The sequence below is a fragment of the Lepisma saccharinum genome, chromosome 2, assembly GCF_977018435.1.
Source record: "Lepisma saccharinum chromosome 2, izLepSacc3.1, whole genome shotgun sequence".
Lineage (NCBI taxonomy): Eukaryota > Metazoa > Arthropoda > Insecta > Zygentoma > Lepismatidae > Lepisma > Lepisma saccharinum.
In genome coordinates, this window is record NC_139230.1 from 148424034 (window position 1) to 148443215 (window position 19182).

Genomic DNA, 19182 nt, shown 5'->3' on the forward strand with positions numbered 1-19182 from the left:
ATTTACACCGTGCCATAGAATCACATAGAAGGTACAGGCCAGAAACTCCAATGAACTTCATCAATTGTTGCCAGTGAAGCTTCGAGGAGATAATAATGGTAATAATAAGGCAGTTATAATGGCAATGCAAAAATCACAATGAAAATAATACTGAAGATTGAACTATTTTTTTCGAATTTTGTCCACTGTTTTCAAGAACTGTCCAATATTAACATATCGATTTATTAAACGTGTGGATCGTTTGCACTCACATTTAAGTGTTTTCCATTTTCAGCAAATGATTTTGTATACGCCTCGATAAAAAAAGAACACCCAGTGTTATGTGTTATTTCTTTGTTTATACATGTAATCACTATAATTAGTGGAGGTAGTATGATCAGAATAAAGTTCCCATCATCTTTAGTGCCCAGGAATGCTTCCAGAGGCTGGGTGATCCCCAGAGACAATTATGCAGGAAAATCAACGGAAAACTTCGAGTCTGAAATCTGTCACACCGACAAACAAACTCGGTTCTTCCACGCAGCACTCAGGCACGCTGACGTTTGGAACACCATGGCTAGTATTACTAGGGTACATGTGAAGACTAATAGAACATGATATGGTGTATTCCGGAGCACACTGATTTCTTCAAAACTTGTCTCCTAATCCAAGCACATACGTACTAACAGGGTACCAGATGCAAGCCTCTCTTTTTTGAAGTTTTAAATTCTCTAGCGACAATGCCAACTTGCATATCTTAAATTGTCTAGCCATATTTGATTAGATCAACTTGAACGCGGAACCTTCTCTGGCAAGATCATACGTGACCACTCTACGCTCAAGGTCATCGAGGCGGCTGCATTGTTTCTTATGTGGAACATGTGCCAAACAGCAGCTGATTGTTTTTCTAAAGCTGACGAGTCCATCTTTGATATTATTCTCACATACGGCTGCCCATCGACATTATCCGATGTCTAGCTATATCCGCGGGGTAGGGACTGACAAATAACTTCTGCTTGGTTTTAACTGTAGTTAAAATCATAAAATGAATTTCACAATTGAATAGTCGCTTTTAGCTTGGTCTATCAACAAGTAATATCGAAATAACTTCACAAATGTATTCATTCACATGAATTGACAATTAGATGGGAGCCTCCCATATGGTAACTTAGTTGTCTTGTAATCAAGGGTTTCCGGGTTCGATCATCAGTGGTTCGGTTCACACTTTAACCTGTAGCTCCAGACCCAATTAACCTGTCTGAGTATAAGATGGAAAACAATGTCAAGAATGGAATGAATTTTTACAACCCCTTACTTATTATTTGTATTTTGTTATTTTGCGTCGTTTTTCTGACAATTTTGGTTAATCGCGATGATGAGATGAGTGATGATTAGGTGAAACTGATGAAGGGAAGCTCGCCCACGCTCTCGCCAGAACTCAAACGTGGGAACTTCGATGGCGAGTTCAAAAGTCGATTACATACCGAGCGGGCTACAAAGACTTAGGTGGTTAGGTGGGAGAACAGCCACAGGCTGAACCTCACCCTTTAATAAAGAAAATTTGAATTTGAATTTGAATTTGAACACCCATACACTCTCACACATGCTTAATTATAATAGCTACAATCAAATAACAAGGAAACTTTTTCCTACCTGCAACTCCGACTATAATGAACAACACAGCACAGACGGACGCGAAGATAGTAGCCCCACGGGGGTAAAATATGGGGGCAGTGATGTTTATCGTCCCGTTGAACACATCGCTCCTCTCTTCAACTGATGCCATGCTGCTTGGATTTCGTCCGTGAGAGATAGAAAGGGTGACCCCATCAGTTCAACGAGATCATGAGACCACAGACTCCCTCATAATACAGCGTATTATCTAAGTCTTTAAGATGCTAGGGCAAGGAAGATAATGACTGGCTGGGAAGATCCTGTCTGCAAGAATAGAATAGATAAGAACTCAAGTTAATAATAATTAATAATAATTACTGAGATTTGCGCAAGAATAACTTTATACAATTTCCATAGAAATATGTTTATATTAATTGAGATGGGTGAAATAATGAATACATAAGATTGTCTGAAAATTCCAGTACGAAATCACAATATACATTTTTTAGTTAAACACATTATTAAGGTTGCATTCCTGTACGTAAAATTACACGTTTTGCAGGGCCACATTCGAAAAATAATGTTCCAATATGCGAGAGCAATGTAGGGTAATAGTTAGGTATTTAATTTCAAGACGTAGGCGTTTAGTGACAAGAAATTTGGATGGGGTGGGTCGCAAAATATTGCATGTCATATTCGTTTCTGAGTGTTTCACAAATCCGCAAATTCACAGACTGTTGCACGTTTACATCTCAAGAAATTTCACCTCATCACAGACTACAGGAATGGGTTGTGTGAAGACGCAGCTCGATTGATTGATTCGGCTTATTTTACTTCGCTTTTCTGCCACTTTTGGCTAAGGGCGAAGATAAGGATGAGTGATGATACGATGAAATTGATGAAGGGTCACTCACAAAGAACACCCATGCTCAGGCCAAGTTTCGAACCCAGGGCTCCTGGCATCGTAGCACACTGTGAAACGTAACTCGATGTTGTGCCACCATAAAATGTTGTTCTTAGATAGTAGCGGCATGGCAAATTTCAAACTCTGCTCAAAGATTACCTTAGCGATTGCCATCAACGTGTCGTTCTTCTTGGAACTCTATCGAACTTTCTTCCTGTTCTCTCGGGAGTTCCAAAGGGTATAGTGTATGACCACTCTTATTCACCTCATCTTATTTGTTGGCCTCCCCGATGGCGCAGTGGTACGGTCGTCGCCTTGTAATCAAGGGGTCCCGGGTTCAATACCCGGTGGAGGCAAATAGTGGTACGTATCCCACTGTAAACTATGGGTCCAGTCCCGATTAACCTTACTGTGCATAAAGTGAACTTAAAACACCAAATCAACCAACCAATCATCTTATTTGTTGACGACCTTGCCAAAAGCATGAGATGGTGTTTTGTTGCAAAACATACACGGCGCCCATCTAACATTTCGTTCTAGTAAATTCCCTCTTGTTGCGTATGACTAAACTATTCAGAAGAATCTCCATCTTCTCCAAAATGACATCACCACATTCTCTTCATGGTGTTTAAAATGGAACCTCACATTGAGGGTATTATTAAAGGTATTACAATTATTTGAATAATAAAAAAGTGCACCTCTCTCACCGTCTCTCTCAGAAAAGAACCTGCTAAAATCATCTTATTCCATCTCTGGTACTAACGTCATAGTGGCATGCTCTCACAGAGATTTTGGAATTACATGTGACAAAAGCTCACATTTGAAGAACATAATTTTTGCAGGCATCACTCAGAGGCTATATGACTTTTACTGTATCAAATTACTGAAATTAATGATATCTCAGCCCACATCTATCCCAATAATAGAAGACTGCTCCAATCTGGTGTATGGCAACTCCCACCCACTTTTCTAGAATCGATTCCGCTTTCACTTTTTTATCTTTAATTAGAAATCTTCCGAAATCACATCTCTTGTTTTCTTTTCTAAATTTGCATACTTCCTATGAGCGCCGCTTGTTGAATAATTTCAAAAAAAGTTTTCAATAGCAAAATCCGATGCAATTCACTCCACACCAGACCGAAAGTTTATGAACCGGGTTCAATATTTTGAATTTCACACGGACCATGATTTTTTTCCTGATGTTTGTCATTTAGCATCGCTTTATTGCCACATGGCAAAACGCGACGGTCAAGAAGAGTGGGTGATATGAAAAAATTGATAAAGGGACACCCACAAGGACCATTCGGGATTAAAACCCGGGACCCCCGGCATCGTAGTGCGCTGTGCTAACCACTCCGCCACGGAGGTCGGCAGATTTGATAATTTTGTAAACAGTTATATGTGTAAGGAATGCAACGGTAACGATAACGCTTTACTCTAGGAAGAAATGTAACGGCAAAGTTGGGAATGACTTATCCAACTCTGAGCTTGACAAAATATATATGTCAAACACAAATGGAAAAAAATCTGGACTAGACCTACGATTTACATTGGAATCTGAACTACAGAAATGTGTTCCCCAGATCAGAATTCTACAGTGATAACCATTAGACTGTTGGAGTGGTTTCAGTATCATGTTAAAAATTGATCTGAACGGCAGAAGAATGTTAGTACTAGTTATACATTAGTTATCCTCTCTGGGATCCTTGGACGAAAGAAGAAACATATTTCTAAAACGAATGGTTAATTTACGTTCGAGGCGCCCATCACCATGCAAATACATTGCTTGTCCCTCGGGAGGACATGCAGACAAGATACCTCGCCCAGAAAACCACGAAATATGTGTCGGCTTGTAGAACTAGATTAAGGAAAAGTGTCCCCAGCCTCCGCCCCTATGGACTGACACAACGCCCCTTGTTAATCCTCCCCCTTCGCATCGTCCCACTGGGGCGGCTTTACCACGCCGCCTTTCTTTCGAAGAACATCGCATTATATTCCTCGTATATTATCTTGGAGCAAGGAGAGAGCCTTCGCTAATTAACTGTTGAAAAGTTCAGAAAATAGACACCGAAAAAAGAAATAAAAGGGCAACGCAGCGGAGGAAGAATGATGCTCATTGTAACTGGTGTAGGCCCACCTAATTAATGGTTGCCTTTGAACTGGACTCGTTGTGAGTCCACAGATACCAACCCTGATAATCCGTCCCTCTTTCTGGAGGTCAACATACGAAAGTTTCCTATCGTTGCTGAAATCCTGCGTTCTAGGCTTTGCCAAAGTTTGTAATTTTTTATACACTCAAATCTATCCAATCCGAAAGACAGGATAATCCGAAAGCATCCTCTTATTCCAAAAGATACGCAGAGGTCTACCAACTTCTAGGTTAGTGTAACTGAAAAGATTGCAAATCCAAATACTACATTAACACAGTAGTTCAGTCCAAACTTCAAAATACAGTATTTATAGTCGTGGCCTTATCGCGATGGCTTGTCATGCTAGATGAAAATGTTATTTGTTTCAATATACAGTAGCGTATATCTTGTTGCATCATTATTATCAGTATTTCAGTATTTCATCGCTTAGGAAAACGCGAGAAGCTGCCACTAACAGAATTGGATGTTGCTATATGAGAAATTTTTTACATTTCGTCTAATGGCATAACATAAATTGAAGACTAAAATTGGTAAACGCTGTAAGTGCCACAATAATTCAAACACCGTTTTCCACGTTAAACGGTGAAATGTGCCATGCTTGATAATGTGGTAAGCGTGAAATGTGGCTGGTAGCCCTTTAAGTAGTTCAAAGGGCGTGTAAAGAGGTCACTAGTGTGCACGTTCTTATGGGCTGATGTGCGATTTCCCAACACTTTCGCTTTTGGCACTTACAACGTTTACCGCTTTTAGTCCTCAATTCATGATCTTAAAATAATATTAAAAAACATACATATTTCAAGGTTTTTAGTTCCATAACGAACCACCAACTCAACTTTCCTCTACTGATTACCAAAAATGTTCACGAATTGCAATATATCCACGAAGAAAATAAATTTGGAAGACCAGATATTTTGCCACAATTTTGTTTTTAATCTCCAGTTGCAAGCAATTGTCGCTGTTCTTTGTATATAAAAATGTTCAAATGGCTACCAGCGGGAAGACTCGAATAAATTTTTAAACATAAGTAAACTGAACTACATTCTATTCACACAAGAAAATCAGTTAAAGATATAACGGAATGGTTAGCTGAGCACATTGCAAAAGAACGGGTTCCAATCCTTAGTGAATCTTGGACGTTCAATTATTTTATTCCTTCATCAGTTCGTAGGAAAGAATCATTTCATAGAAACATACACAATGCTCTTGTACGTACATGTACGAGTAGCTGTGAAATCTTCTCGGACTTACTAGATTTTGCGAACAGGTCTTTCAATAGCAGGCTACACGGCTTTCATAAAACAAACCTGCTCCAACTTTTAAGGACTTCTCTATAAGTTTACAGAATGCAATATCTGGAAAGTCATGTAGTAAATTTTACCATCATTACGAAAGGACTTAGGAATAACCAAATATCACAACTAATTTAATGTGTTTAATTGCTCGATAGTTTTGGAAAGTGACCACTCTTTATAACGGACTAGGATAATACACTTTACTTGTGCTATAAGATCCAGTTTAATGTTTAATATTTGTAACAAGAAATTTGCAATATATATTTTGGATTCAAGTGGTATTAACAGTAAACTTACTGAATAAAAAAATGTGGGGCAATTTGCTTCCCTTTAGCTGTAGTGCATATTGGAATTTACGAATTAAGATTTGCTATTGGTGCCACTATAGTCATCACTAGCATCATATCTTATTCATTTCACAGAGACACACACATACATACACAGCCAAGACAGATTAACAATTGGAAATATATTTCCTTTCAGCTCAATTGAGTGTTACAGTTTTGTGTTACAGTTTTGAATTTGTACTGAGTACATGCCATGAAGTATTAACAACAATTAGTTATATTTGATAGAATCGTTTGAAATTCAGAGCATAGCTGGAAACCATCAGTGGACGCATTAACAAGCCTCGTCAACTTCAGACACCCTATGCTAATCTACAACTTCTTGATCAACCTGTAGCTTTCGATCCGTTTTCCTCGGAAGCAAGTGACAGTTGGAAGCCCAACACTCGGAAATAAATTGACGTTCATTTATTTAAAGAAACAACACCGAGGTAGCGCCTTGTGGTTTAGGACAAGAAGTCATAAATCACTGGTGAGGAGGAACCAGAGACTTGAACTGAACATCAACTAATCACTTCACTCTTTGGAATCACCGCAGAAGATGGGAACAAATGTTTCCAACACGAACAATTAGTAACTTTCAAAGAATCCTCCCTTTGCTTGTTAAGGATGCTTCTGCTCAGTGTTTTCGTCCTTAAAATGAGGTGCCAGTTTCTGGTTCTTATTACAAGATCTAGCAATCCGTTTAAATTTCCAGCACTCTTCGGATGTCTAGGAAAATGAATAACAGTATCCTGTTTCTTAAGTTTCGTTATTAATTACCTTTTAAAAGTGTATTTACTGAATAAGTATTTAGTAAGACAGTCAAAGGTTCAGATCTCGACTGGGTCTTGACTCTTTTTGTATGATGGATTTTCTATATTTAATTTCTTCAACGATTAACGTGTTACTTTCTAGGTAAACTCAAATCAGTTACCATGAACTCTATCGTTGTAGTTAAGTTGTGGCAGAAATATAGAGTAGCAGCATAAACTGATCTGTGTTCTCCCCTTTACCGTAACCACAGACAAATGCCGTAACATAATAAAAACGACTTGAGGAGATAAATTAAATATAATGTCACAAAGTATGGTGGAATATTAAGCTAAATGTATGACATGACAAGAATATCCAACTTTCACAAAACTTAATATTTATTGCAATTTTCCCACTGGGAATTTTATATCAAGAAACGTTTTGATAAAGCTTAGTGTACTGTATTCGACAAAGAACAAATGAATTCAAGAAAGTAGCCATGAAAATCTGTTATATTTTTACAAACATCCATAAATTTTCTAACAAAGAAATGTCGTTTCAGTACTCAATTTTAGGCAGAAAAAAAAAGAAAGGAAAATTATGACGGTTTTATTGCATTTATTTCCTCTCTTAAATACAGACGATGTATTTTTACCTTGTTCTTATGCCAAACTCTTGTGGAACATGTGATTTCTGCACCACATGCTTCACAACATTCTAACAAATATATTAGACAAATTATGACAGAAATACGTAATTATATTTTAAAAATCCAAAATATTTAATTTTATATAACATCACTACAAGTGTGTCGAATCGGTTGAAATAGATAATACAAAAATAAAAGTAGCTACTGTTAGAATAACTCGTCGACATTTTGATATATTATGCGACTAAATATTCTGGAATAAAATATATAATTACATAAATATCCGGACTTCATTCATAATATACATGTAATACTTTACAAAATGAGGATTTTAAATTGGCAAATGGTGGGGATTATAGAACATTTCGTAGGTGTCAAGTTCAACTCTCCAATCGAATTATCCTGATAAACTTTTCAGATTTAGTCAGCAACATGTGATGATGCACGATACTTTCAGTGGAATACAAAGAAAATATATTTAATCTCTTATATGCTGAGCTATGACACCGAGAGAGTTTTTGAAAGTAAGTTTCCATCGAATATCATCGTGAATGGAGTAGACATGATGAATGTTACTCCCCAGTCGCGATCATCCCTCAAGGATTATTTAAAAAGTGCACCCTTCTGAAAATGCGCCAAAAAATATCACTTGTTAACAAGAAATCAGTTTGTAAAATTTAGATATTTTTATTTACAAATCCACTTATTGTATTTTGAATGTAAATATAAACGTCATAGTAATATATAGTAATGTTAGGAAATATAATCGTAAAAATGGCACTTTTCCCAGGGATGATGAGTGAAACTGAGTAGTGGGGTTGATGCTATAATAAACCCAGGAAAGGAAGAGCCCCCCTCCAGCAGATTTGCTTACACTTAAAACAAGCTCAACATGAGCATATGAGTTTTTTGCTCTAGTGTGGAACCCTGCCTAATCCAAGATTTTTGTAAAAATGCCCTCGGGAATTTTCTGTGAAAGGAAGAGCCCCCTCAGATTGATTTGCTTATACTTAAAACTATGCTAAGTTCTCTTATCATCTTATTGCTTATAGTGTGTTTTTCTGTCAAAATCCCAGGAATCTTGAATTGATATTTATTGGGTTCTAAGACCCAGTAGAGTGTGGTGCATAGTTTTTATTGCCTTGTAATCAAAAGGCTCGGGTTTAAGTCCTCATAAAATGTAAAGCCTCCCCTGATGGCAAAATGTTAATATTGTTGTTTTGTAAACAAGGGGCTCTGGGTTCGAGTCCTGATAAAATATGTAAGATTGAAATATGTGTGGCAAAATAATATTTCCATACGTGAGATTTTGAGAATAATTACTGCTAGTTGATATACAACTCCCAGATCTGAAAACCTGGTAAAAAGTGTTATACAACAGAGCAAAATTATTATATATATTGGGGATCACCCAAGCCTAGTTAATAGCTGTTGTCTGGGTATAAAATCACATTAACTGCTGTTATATTTTTATGAGGCAAAACTCCCTGATCAATACAACAGAATAGAGGTCAAGCAAACATAATTAATTGCTTGCATGTTCTTCTAATCTTTTAATCAATCCTATGTTTTGGCCAGCAATAAATTATTGCTTGCCCGGGAAAATTATATTTCTTTTATGCCAGCAGATATAATCTACACTGCGTCTTTTCAGAGAGAAATAACATATTATTCATCATCAAAGAGTAATTGCCTTCTTTCTGTATGCCTGGGAGATTTTATCTGTTGGCATAACCTGCACTATGCTTTTTCAGAGGGGAATTACATGTCATTTATCATGGGACTCAAAGAGAAAATTCTTATCTACACTGTGCACCCTTTCAGGGAAAATTACTTGCTATCCATCATATTGAGGAAATTCCTAGTAATAATTATATTGACTTCTTGGATATTGTCATGCAAACTGAATTGTATTTTAGGTTTGGTCTTGACGCAATAATATAAGCCCCGAGTCTGTAACTTACAGAATATATTTCTGTATTTCAGCTTTCTTGCCATGGGCAGATGTATTATAAAATTTAGGTAAGTAATAAAGCTTTCTTGCTGCAAGCAGAAGTGCTGTAGACATAATTTTATGGCCTATAATCAAGATTTCAAACTTGGCAGAGTGCATAGGCCTCCCTGACAGCAAAGTGTGTTGTGCAACAGCATAATATCTTCTAGAATTGCTCCGTGACTCTCTCATTTCTTACATCATAAACATATGATTTTTCTCCTATGAGAATAACACTACATATGGTGTCATCAGGTAATGCCTCATGGAATTCACAGATAATTTTAATATTTGTCCTGTCATTCACCACAACTTGTTTCCTTTTTGAAGTGTTGATTACAAACATGGGTCTCTGTGCCTTGAATTCATCTGGTGTGTAATACATGTCAGTATTGCCAGTAGTGACACGTTTGAAGGAAGAAAATGCCTCATATAATTTGAGGAAATCATTCTTGGACATGTCTAAATTGTAATTTTCTCTAGGAAATACCTCATTTCTGCCATTTTTAAGATATATGTTCTTGATGTTGCAGTTATCAAATTTGCTTGAATTTTTTTCCTGATTGTTGTGTCTCCCAGTCTGAAACAATACCACTACAAAATCAGGCATGTCGTATTGTATGCTTGAGAATGAATTTGTGGCATCAAATTCATAATAAGAACCAGATGCGGGCTTCTGTACACATTGATATGTATAAAATTGCAGAGGAATCTGTGGATTTTTTATTATATCTGCTTTGTATTTAAGAGCATAACTGGCCTCATACTCAACAACAGGGATTCTTAGCTCCATAGTCTGAATAATGCATTTGCCTGCATCAGGTAAGGTATTGGGCAGAGCTTCCCCTGTAGAGTTTATTGCACTGTACCTCATCAAAGCATTATTATCATTTGCAGCTCTTCTAAATGTGATTCTTAACCCCCCCTTCCACATAATTTCTTTGAAATCTGAGAAGAATCCTGGCAATAGGCGCATAGGGAACAGCACAGTGTGGTTTTTAGATAATATCTTATCACCAGCCTCAAATCCACCGATTTTGTAGTATGAAGCCTCGGTTTTGGATAATTTTAATGTGGCCAAAGCTGTGGAGGTAATTCCGGGATAATCCACTCTGTTTATAACAACGCCATGCTTTCTGATCTCAATTTCAGAGAATAGATGGGGCACAAAATTGTCTTCAAGTCTTATATTTGAATTTGCCGGGTAATCTGTACCATCGAGTTTTACAACATCAAATTTGATGTATAAATCTGCTCTGTGAGGGTGTATAAATCCATCCCCCACATCAAGATCAACCTCAATCTCTGTGTTGGGTTGATTTAAATTTGCAAATGTCCTCCTGTTTGGGGGGAATGATTGTAGCTCATAACTCTCAATATTTTCCATTTTTTCTTGTATGTATTTTTATTTAAATATTAATCTCTATGATTGCAGTTGTTGTGGCTCCAGCAAAATCAACTAATTCTTCTTTTTCATTAGTGACCATCAATTCAATATAATCTATTCTGTTATGACACACAGGAAAATATAATGTTGGGGATGGATTGTAGATGATGGGCTCCATAAATTCAGAATTAGGTTTGAATGTTGCAATGATGCCTGTTTGTTTGTGAGTGCCTATGCCATTTGATTTGGTGATCATACCCTCAGCCACATTACAGTGGATATTCAGAGTCTCTATGGCTAAGAATTTGGGTATATTCATAGCAGTGTGTTTGATGCCTGGTTCAAGTTTTGTGTTGTTCTCAAATCCTAACAGCTCTCCTATAGTACCCAGATCCACTGTTTCTGTGGCAGATACAATTTCTACTCTGTGAGTGACAGAATTTTGACTTAACACTATACCTCTGGGTAATTGACCATTTAGAGTAGATAGATTATACTGCCCTGGAGTGATGACAATTTTTTCATCACCAACTGCAATTGTGTTGTTGTGGTGTGTAATATTAGGGATTAAGTACATGCCATAAAATGCTCTGAGAGCTATTGTTTTGGGATACACTATTTCATCATGCAATTTGAGTTTCAATATTGAATTTTGGCTGGTGAGATGAAATACCCCCATGATGTTTCAGATACCACAAGGCTTTTTGAAAATCTTCAATTGATGGTTTATTTATTTGAGACATGTATCTAAGAACAGATAAACACAAATGTCCGCAATTAACATCTTTGAAGTTTTGAACACGGGCATTATTGTAATAAAGATTAGCTGAATTTAGATATTTTATTAAATTTTCAGGTGGAACACCTCCAAATGAATCAAACACAAATGCCTCATTTTTTAAATATTTAAGATAACAGATCCAGTGAGTGCCCTGATTTTTGTACTCATCCAAATTAACAATGCCACACTCTTTGTTGAGTGGTTGTTCTGGCAAAGAATCAGACATGTACACACCTCTAAAATGTTTGATGCCCAGTGGCTTGATTAAAGCTTCAATATCTTGGTTTGTAAGCGGCTCTTGTTTTTTTTTAAACTTATTCATGGCTCTCTTAACACCTTTGCCTTGTTTCTCAATAGCCAAGTTATGGCGCCTCTGCTCATCTAATTCTGCCTTATTCTTCTTGGCATCTATTACTGTTTTTGCTATGGCGGCTGATCCCCCAGCCAAGCTCCCCACAGCCCCGAGAGCAGCTAAGATGGCAGGGATGGTAAATATAAATCCCCCCACATGTGATTTTTTCTTGATTGCTGTAATTTTTTTAATTGGGGGGTACTGAGCAACAATTTCATACCATGACCCTTTGCAATACAAGAATTTTTTTTCTTGCGCTGTTTTTTGGTCAAAAGACTGTCAATAGTTTTAAGAGATTTGAGACCTGCATAAGGTATTTGATACATAACACCCTTGGCCTTCATTGTAGGTTTATTATATACATATTCACAACCCCCACCCCAGTTTTTGTTTGGTGCTCATAGCTATGCTGGTTCCCAATGCTGCTATTTTTTCACTTAAAGAAGCATCTTTGCTTACAAATCTACCAAATGCAGCCTCTTCTAATTTCTTGTCTGCAACATGTCTCTTGTCAAGATCAGAATGTGTGTTGTATGCAATATCATGGTCTCTACAAGCAGCATCTAAAGGATTAACACCAGGATCCCCTCTGTTTAATCTATGATCCAGTTTTGTGCCTGGACCACAAATCTGATAGCCTGGAATATGTAGTTCAAATGGCAGTTTGTTTATAATGTCATTAACAAGGCCCCGACCCTCAGAAATATTCCAAAATTTAGGTGGTAGAGTATTAATTATTTTTATAAGATATCCAATCCCCTTAGTGTCATTCACTATAAAATTAGACAATTTGGTGCTTATCATGTCCATAATTCCAACCTTTTCATTGTAAAAATTGTGGTTGCCAGCATTTTCCTCCCCAGCTATCACCAATAACCTATCTACAAGTTTCCTGACATCATCAACCCACACAAATTCTTTGGGCAGGGTGTTGTATTGTTTGATTCCACTGCCAGTCTTGATTTGTGACCATATGGGCTTGATTAAATTGTTGTATTTTGCCCCACTGCTAGACTTAACCCTTTTTTGTGTGGGATCATTGTTCTGGTATAGAGCATCTGATTTTATTAATATTTCTTTGTAATCCTCATAATCCTGATCTGTATAGCTGCCAGGCCTTTTCCTAGTCATCAGTTCCCACAATCCAGGTGTTCCGGTGTACTTAACAAAAGCACCTTTTTCTCCAAGTCGAGATTCTGAATATACAATTATATCATCTCCCATAAATGTTACTCTGAAATTGCCAATTCTATGTATGATGCTGCCATCAAGCTCTGTGTCAGCATATAAGCCAAAAACCTCATCTTTATTGTCTTTAGGTGTGGTTAAATATTTTTGAGCAAGAAGACCCAATTCAATAGGATCCTGACTAGCCTCAATTCTTCTAGGAGCAATAGGACTAGGTGTATGAATACTGGAAAGTGGGGTGAATGGATAATCTAATATGTTCCTAGCAGCTACAGGTACAAGCTCTGTGAGCAAATTTTGATTTTGCTCTGTAACAGTTTTGATATTCTTACCTAAATTATTAATAGCATCAATTACAGGCTGTTCTGTTTGTTTGTGTTTTTCATAAATTCCTCGGTTCTCTGATTTCCATCCCTTAAATCTTTTTACAAGATAATCTCTTAACTTAAGATCATCAATAATTGGCCTTTTCATGTTTATTTATATATGTTTCAATGTCTAGAAAATTGTTGATTTTATTTCTGTATTTACCAGTGTTAGGTGTTCTTGTCATATCAATTGTGACAAACCCATAACTGTCCTGGTTCCAGCACCTGCTGCAAAATTTAGAAAAATCATTGTAGCTCAAGTCCCCACCTACATATTCATCATGTATGTGTTTGAGGTTGGTATGATCTTGATGAAACACACATATAAAATTGCTGTTGTCTCGGATCAGTTGCTTGGGTATTTTTGAAAAAGTCTGTGCCAGGTAGAAGCAATCAATGTTTTTGTGCCGGCCCTGTGTAAAGAAATTCCTAACCTTGTTTTGATTATCCAATAAAATGTCATCAAACACAACAACAGAATTATCGAGACATTCATGAAGTGGCTTAACATCTGGTTCAAAAGTGGCAATATCCAATCCATCATATAGCTTCATCAGCTGCTGATATTTTAATTGTTACAAGCTCTTAGAGAAGATATACAAGTGCCTGTTTTTCCAGTCTAACCAGTTGGGTGCCAATAAAAAATTATCAACCATTAGTGTAGTTTTACCACAAGCAGATGGCCCAACAATAAGACACCTAATATTATCAGGTAGCAATTTGCCATTTCTCTTATTCTGCTGTTCAGGTTCTGGCAGCCTTTTTATAACATCCCAGGTGTTCATATTATTATTTTGTTTGCATCGATCCAGCTGTGTTCTGGAAGTCCTAACCATTTGACAAATAACTTGTTGCCTTTTCTGCGGATGATTTTTTCTATGAGATATGTGTCAGGCTGTTTAGTTTTGCTGAGCTCTTGTTCATAGAACCTGCCTTTGAGAATTTCTCCTTGGTGATCCTTTATTATATATGTGTTAAGGGTCCCGGGTTTAACCTGAACCACTGTAAATAATTCAGTGCTCCAGTTTCTTGTAAAGCCTCTCTTGAATAAGTGCTTATATTTGCTGATTCTTACTTGATCACCCACCCTGTATTTGGCCTTTCTTGTTGTTGGCTGGTATCTAGGATAATAAACAGTGCTGATCAATTTTTGCTCATCAGATGAAGTTACTTCAGAGGGTTTCATGTTGATTGTGGAATGGACAGAATTGTTATATTTATGTAGAAGTTCTGGAAGAATATTAATCCATTTATAATTACCCTGCAGTGTGAATTGTTTATACATAAGATTTTTTAAGGTTCTGTTGAATCTCTCTACAATTGAGGCCTTGAGGTCACTGTAACTCGAATAATGTTTTATTGCCTGGCTTTTAATAAATTGTTGAAACACTGAATTATAAAATTCTTTGCCATTATCTGTTTGCAAATAGCGCGGGGATCTTCCACTCTGATTGATGATTGTCCTAATGGCTTCTGTAACACATTTTCCAGTCTTGGATTTGAGTGGCACAGCCCAGGCAAATTTTGAAAATGTATCTTTTACAGTGAGTAGATACTTGTAGCCCTTGTTGATTTTGTCTAAGTTTTTCAACTGCCCACTTGCCATTTCAATCAAGTCGCTTTGCCATAAATCATCTATGCCCTTTGTGACTACTGGGAGTCTCTTAAAATTATGTCGGGCTTGTCTGTGTAATTCATCAACAATAATTTTTCTAGACATAATATGTAAACAAGAATATTGCAACTATGGGGTGTTCAGCAGCTGAAACTGCAGGATTTTCTAAATATAATTTGTCCCCTATTTGTATTTTAAATTCCAAAGAGCCATCATCTTCAGCATAGACTGTTTCTAATGTATTGGGATCTGTAAAATCCTCCAATTCTACACTGGTGATTTTCACTTTGTTATCAGCATTTGTTATTGATAAGGTGGGGTAGTGGTGAGCCTGTGGTTGAAGCCAATATTTGATCTTGATTGGTCTGAATGTGCCCCCAACAAAAAATTGGTAATAAAATTGTGCAGGGGACAGCATATATATTTTGCCACCTGGTGTAAATGGAGAATCATATTCTTTGTTGGGGATGCTGTACAATTCAAGAATTACTGTATGTTTTGGATTCTCGATTATGCCTGTTATTTCCTTTTCTGCTGTGAGCAATCTGCTTGTTACAGATTCAAGGTGCTCATTGATGGTTCTAACAACATCATCATGGCCTGGCTTTATTTTTATGTCCACAACAAGTTTTTTGTATTGTTGCACAATTTCTTGTAGCTGGGTGGCAAAAACAGACAGAGCATTTGCTTGATTGGATTCCATGGTCCCTAGCTGTTGCTTGATATTAGCTACAATTTGTTGCAAATTTTCAACAACTGCCAATTTTGAATTTTGAGCTGTAAGATCATGGACCTGTCTTCTGATATCCTCAAACAGGGCATGCAGTTCATTAATATGTTGATTTGTTGGAAGAGTGGCCACTGTCTGAGTGAGATGTTTGATCTCTGCTTGGATATTTTTGATATCTTCTGATTTCAATATCCTATTCACTGCTCTCTTAATATTTTTAAGTTCCTGTGATGTAGGCAGATTTGATACTGTATTTTGCAAAAATTCAAGTGCCAATTTCACATTGTTTAATTCAGAAGCATCAGCCACATTTTGCATAGCATTTTGGAGCAGGGCTATATCTGCCTGAGAGGGTGTTGATTGTTGTAAAATTTCAAGTTTTGTTTGAATATCATCAATCAAATGATGAAAATGAGATAGTTCAGATTCAGTGTTGAGGTTTTCAAGCTTTGTGATTTGTTGCTGGACACTGACAAGGGTATCTACTATCCCAGGCAATCTGGATTCTAGTACATTTGCCAAATCACTTTGCACTGCTGCTATTGTACCTTCAAGATGGGTTATGGAACTTTGAATTTTTCCAAAATCTTCATATGTTTCAAGTTGCAGCTTAATATTTGCTACACTCCGAGTTATTGCATTCAAAGCATCAGAAGATGGCAAATTGTTCATAAAATTTTCAAGTGTCTCAATTTTTTCTTTAACCTCGGCTATGGCATTGTTCAAGGGGTCCAGATTAGGTATTTGGAGTGACTGAATCTGTTCCTTTAGAGTGGAAATCACTAGATCAAAATCTTCTTGTGATTTTATGCTTTTGACAATTGTTTGGAGCTGTGCCTGGACATTATTTATTTGCTCTTCCAATTGTTGTTTCAATTGCTCAGAGTTGGTGGCTTGGGTCTTAAATTTGGCTTGAAGAGCTGCAACAGCCTCTTCCAAACTTTGAAAATTATCCAATGTGGCCAGGTCAGTATATTTCTGAAGCAGCAATTTGAGTTCAGAATCAATTTTAAGAAGAGGGTCCATGCATTGTGATTGCAAATTTGTAATTTCTAATTGAAGACTGGCATTGAGTGTGGTTTGTAAAGCTTGTAAATCACTTCTTAATTTCTTGACTCTGACATCAAGCATCAGAATCTCATCACTGTGATCTTCATGTCTTGTATGGCCAAAAATATCATTAGGCATTTTGTTTAGTAGTTATTTATTATAGAGTATCTGATTCTTAATTCTATAAAAAAGGGTATAAGCTTATCATAGGATCCAGGGACCTCAATATATAAGCAGTCACCAGCAGAAACAGTATAAACAGTGCCAGAAACCATGTTTGAGTGCTTAATTCTGTAAATATTTCTCCCTACTGAAATTTTAACATCACCCTCAGGGGTTGTAATAAATTGTAATTGCCCACCTACAGGTAATTGGTAATGATTTAAATTATTGTTAAATATGTACAATGTTTTGCCTGTTTCATCATCAATATCTGTAAGTATGCTGTTCAGATGACTAATTAACAAGCCACTCAGTTTAGACAGCATATCAGAAGAGGGTTGTGGTGTTGGCAGCTCCATAATAGCCTGTTTTTTGAACCCAAATAAGTTCATAGGCATGTTTATTTATTTCAAATCATGCTCTGGAATTGGGCATTGATTCCCATTTTTCAAATCACAATGACCCCATGGTAAAGTATGTATGCCACATGATAAAATGCATCTCTTATCATCATGTGGGTCCAGAGCCACTTTTCTTACAACATTTGAAGTCAATAAGTGATCCACACTCTGAATTCTGGATTCTGATATTCTGATTAAACTCTGGGATTTGAGGCAATTTTTATAATCTTCAAATTCAAGCTCTTTTTCCACAGCTACTTTGCCAATACCCTTGGCCTTTTTGGCAGCAACACCACTACATGTTTTAAAACTGTACATCTTGGCACTTAACCCAGCAAATTCCACAATAACATCACCAAGTGTCTCATCTTTTAACTTGCCAGGCACCTTTTTGTTGTGGGGTTGAATATTCAAATGGCCTGGCAATTCACTGGTGTCAAAATATTTAAACAATTCAGGCTGGGACATATCTTGATAAACATCTTCTGTTTGAATATCAAGAACAAAACTATCCGTGTCCATGTACATCAATTTTACACTATCACCATAAAAAGGTTTCAACACATCATAATACAATGTTAACATATGTGATTTGGCCAATTCCAATATTGCAGCCCCTACATAAATAGGTTTATCAAACTTAATTTTTGTTTTTTTCATGTTGAAAAGTGCCATATTTTCATCATACATTCTTCTATAATTGAAAGTAGGCTTTGCAACCAATTTTTTGCTCAGGCTGGGGTCAGTAATTATTTTAACATCGGTATGTTTTCTGACATTTTCAATTGTTTTGCCATATACAGAATTGACCATCAATTTAAACAAGGCCTTATCAAATTGGCTGTTTGCAGATGTTCGAAGCTCCGTGTTTGTATCAATATATGATTTCAACCATCTTGAGTGCCTGAACCTTAAGACTTTGCCAAGTTTGGTCACTTGAACACCATGTTTCATCAGGAACTGGAGGTTTTTGTAATATATGACATAGCCTTGTTTTGGCTCCAGAGTCATCATGAGCTTCTTCTGTTTAGAGCCAGGTGAGCACTGAACCTCAGGAATTGGGGGCAGATCAGAAAATTTATTGTGCAAATCATCAGGAATTGTCAGATCAACCTCTAAGAAGAGGCCATGATTACTGACATCAAAGTCCTGAAGATCTTCAATATTGAAATCTTCAACCCATTCAAGCCCTGCATATGGCAATTTATCCATCATAGCGTGACCATAGAGGCTGTTGGCATCTACATACAGTATATAATTTGATGGCCGTGCTGGATCATAATCAGGCATATATTTGTTATTTGCTCTGGCATATCTCTGGGAACATTGCACCATGCCTCCTCTTATATCTTCCTCCATAAACAGATACTTATTTTGATCCTGGATCAGATCCAATTGCATTTTAGTGTTTAAAAACATTGAAGACCATGCTAGGCCCGGGGCACTGTAAAAATACACTGGGTCCAGTCTATAATTTTGCATAGA

At 36.8% G+C, this 19182-nt stretch overlaps 1 protein-coding gene across 1 annotated transcript in view; it reads right to left on the minus strand.

Moving 5' to 3' along the window:
• LOC145984141 (protein trapped in endoderm-1-like) overlaps positions 1 to 19182 on the minus strand; it is a 137911-nt gene that overhangs the window by 76486 nt on the left and 42243 nt on the right. Inside the window, exon 2 of the mRNA XM_083117590.1 lies at positions 1633 to 1917. Within this exon, the coding sequence (XP_082973716.1) occupies positions 1633 to 1765 (133 nt within the window). The 5' untranslated portion in view covers positions 1766 to 1917. The remainder of the gene's footprint in view (positions 1 to 1632; positions 1918 to 19182) is intronic.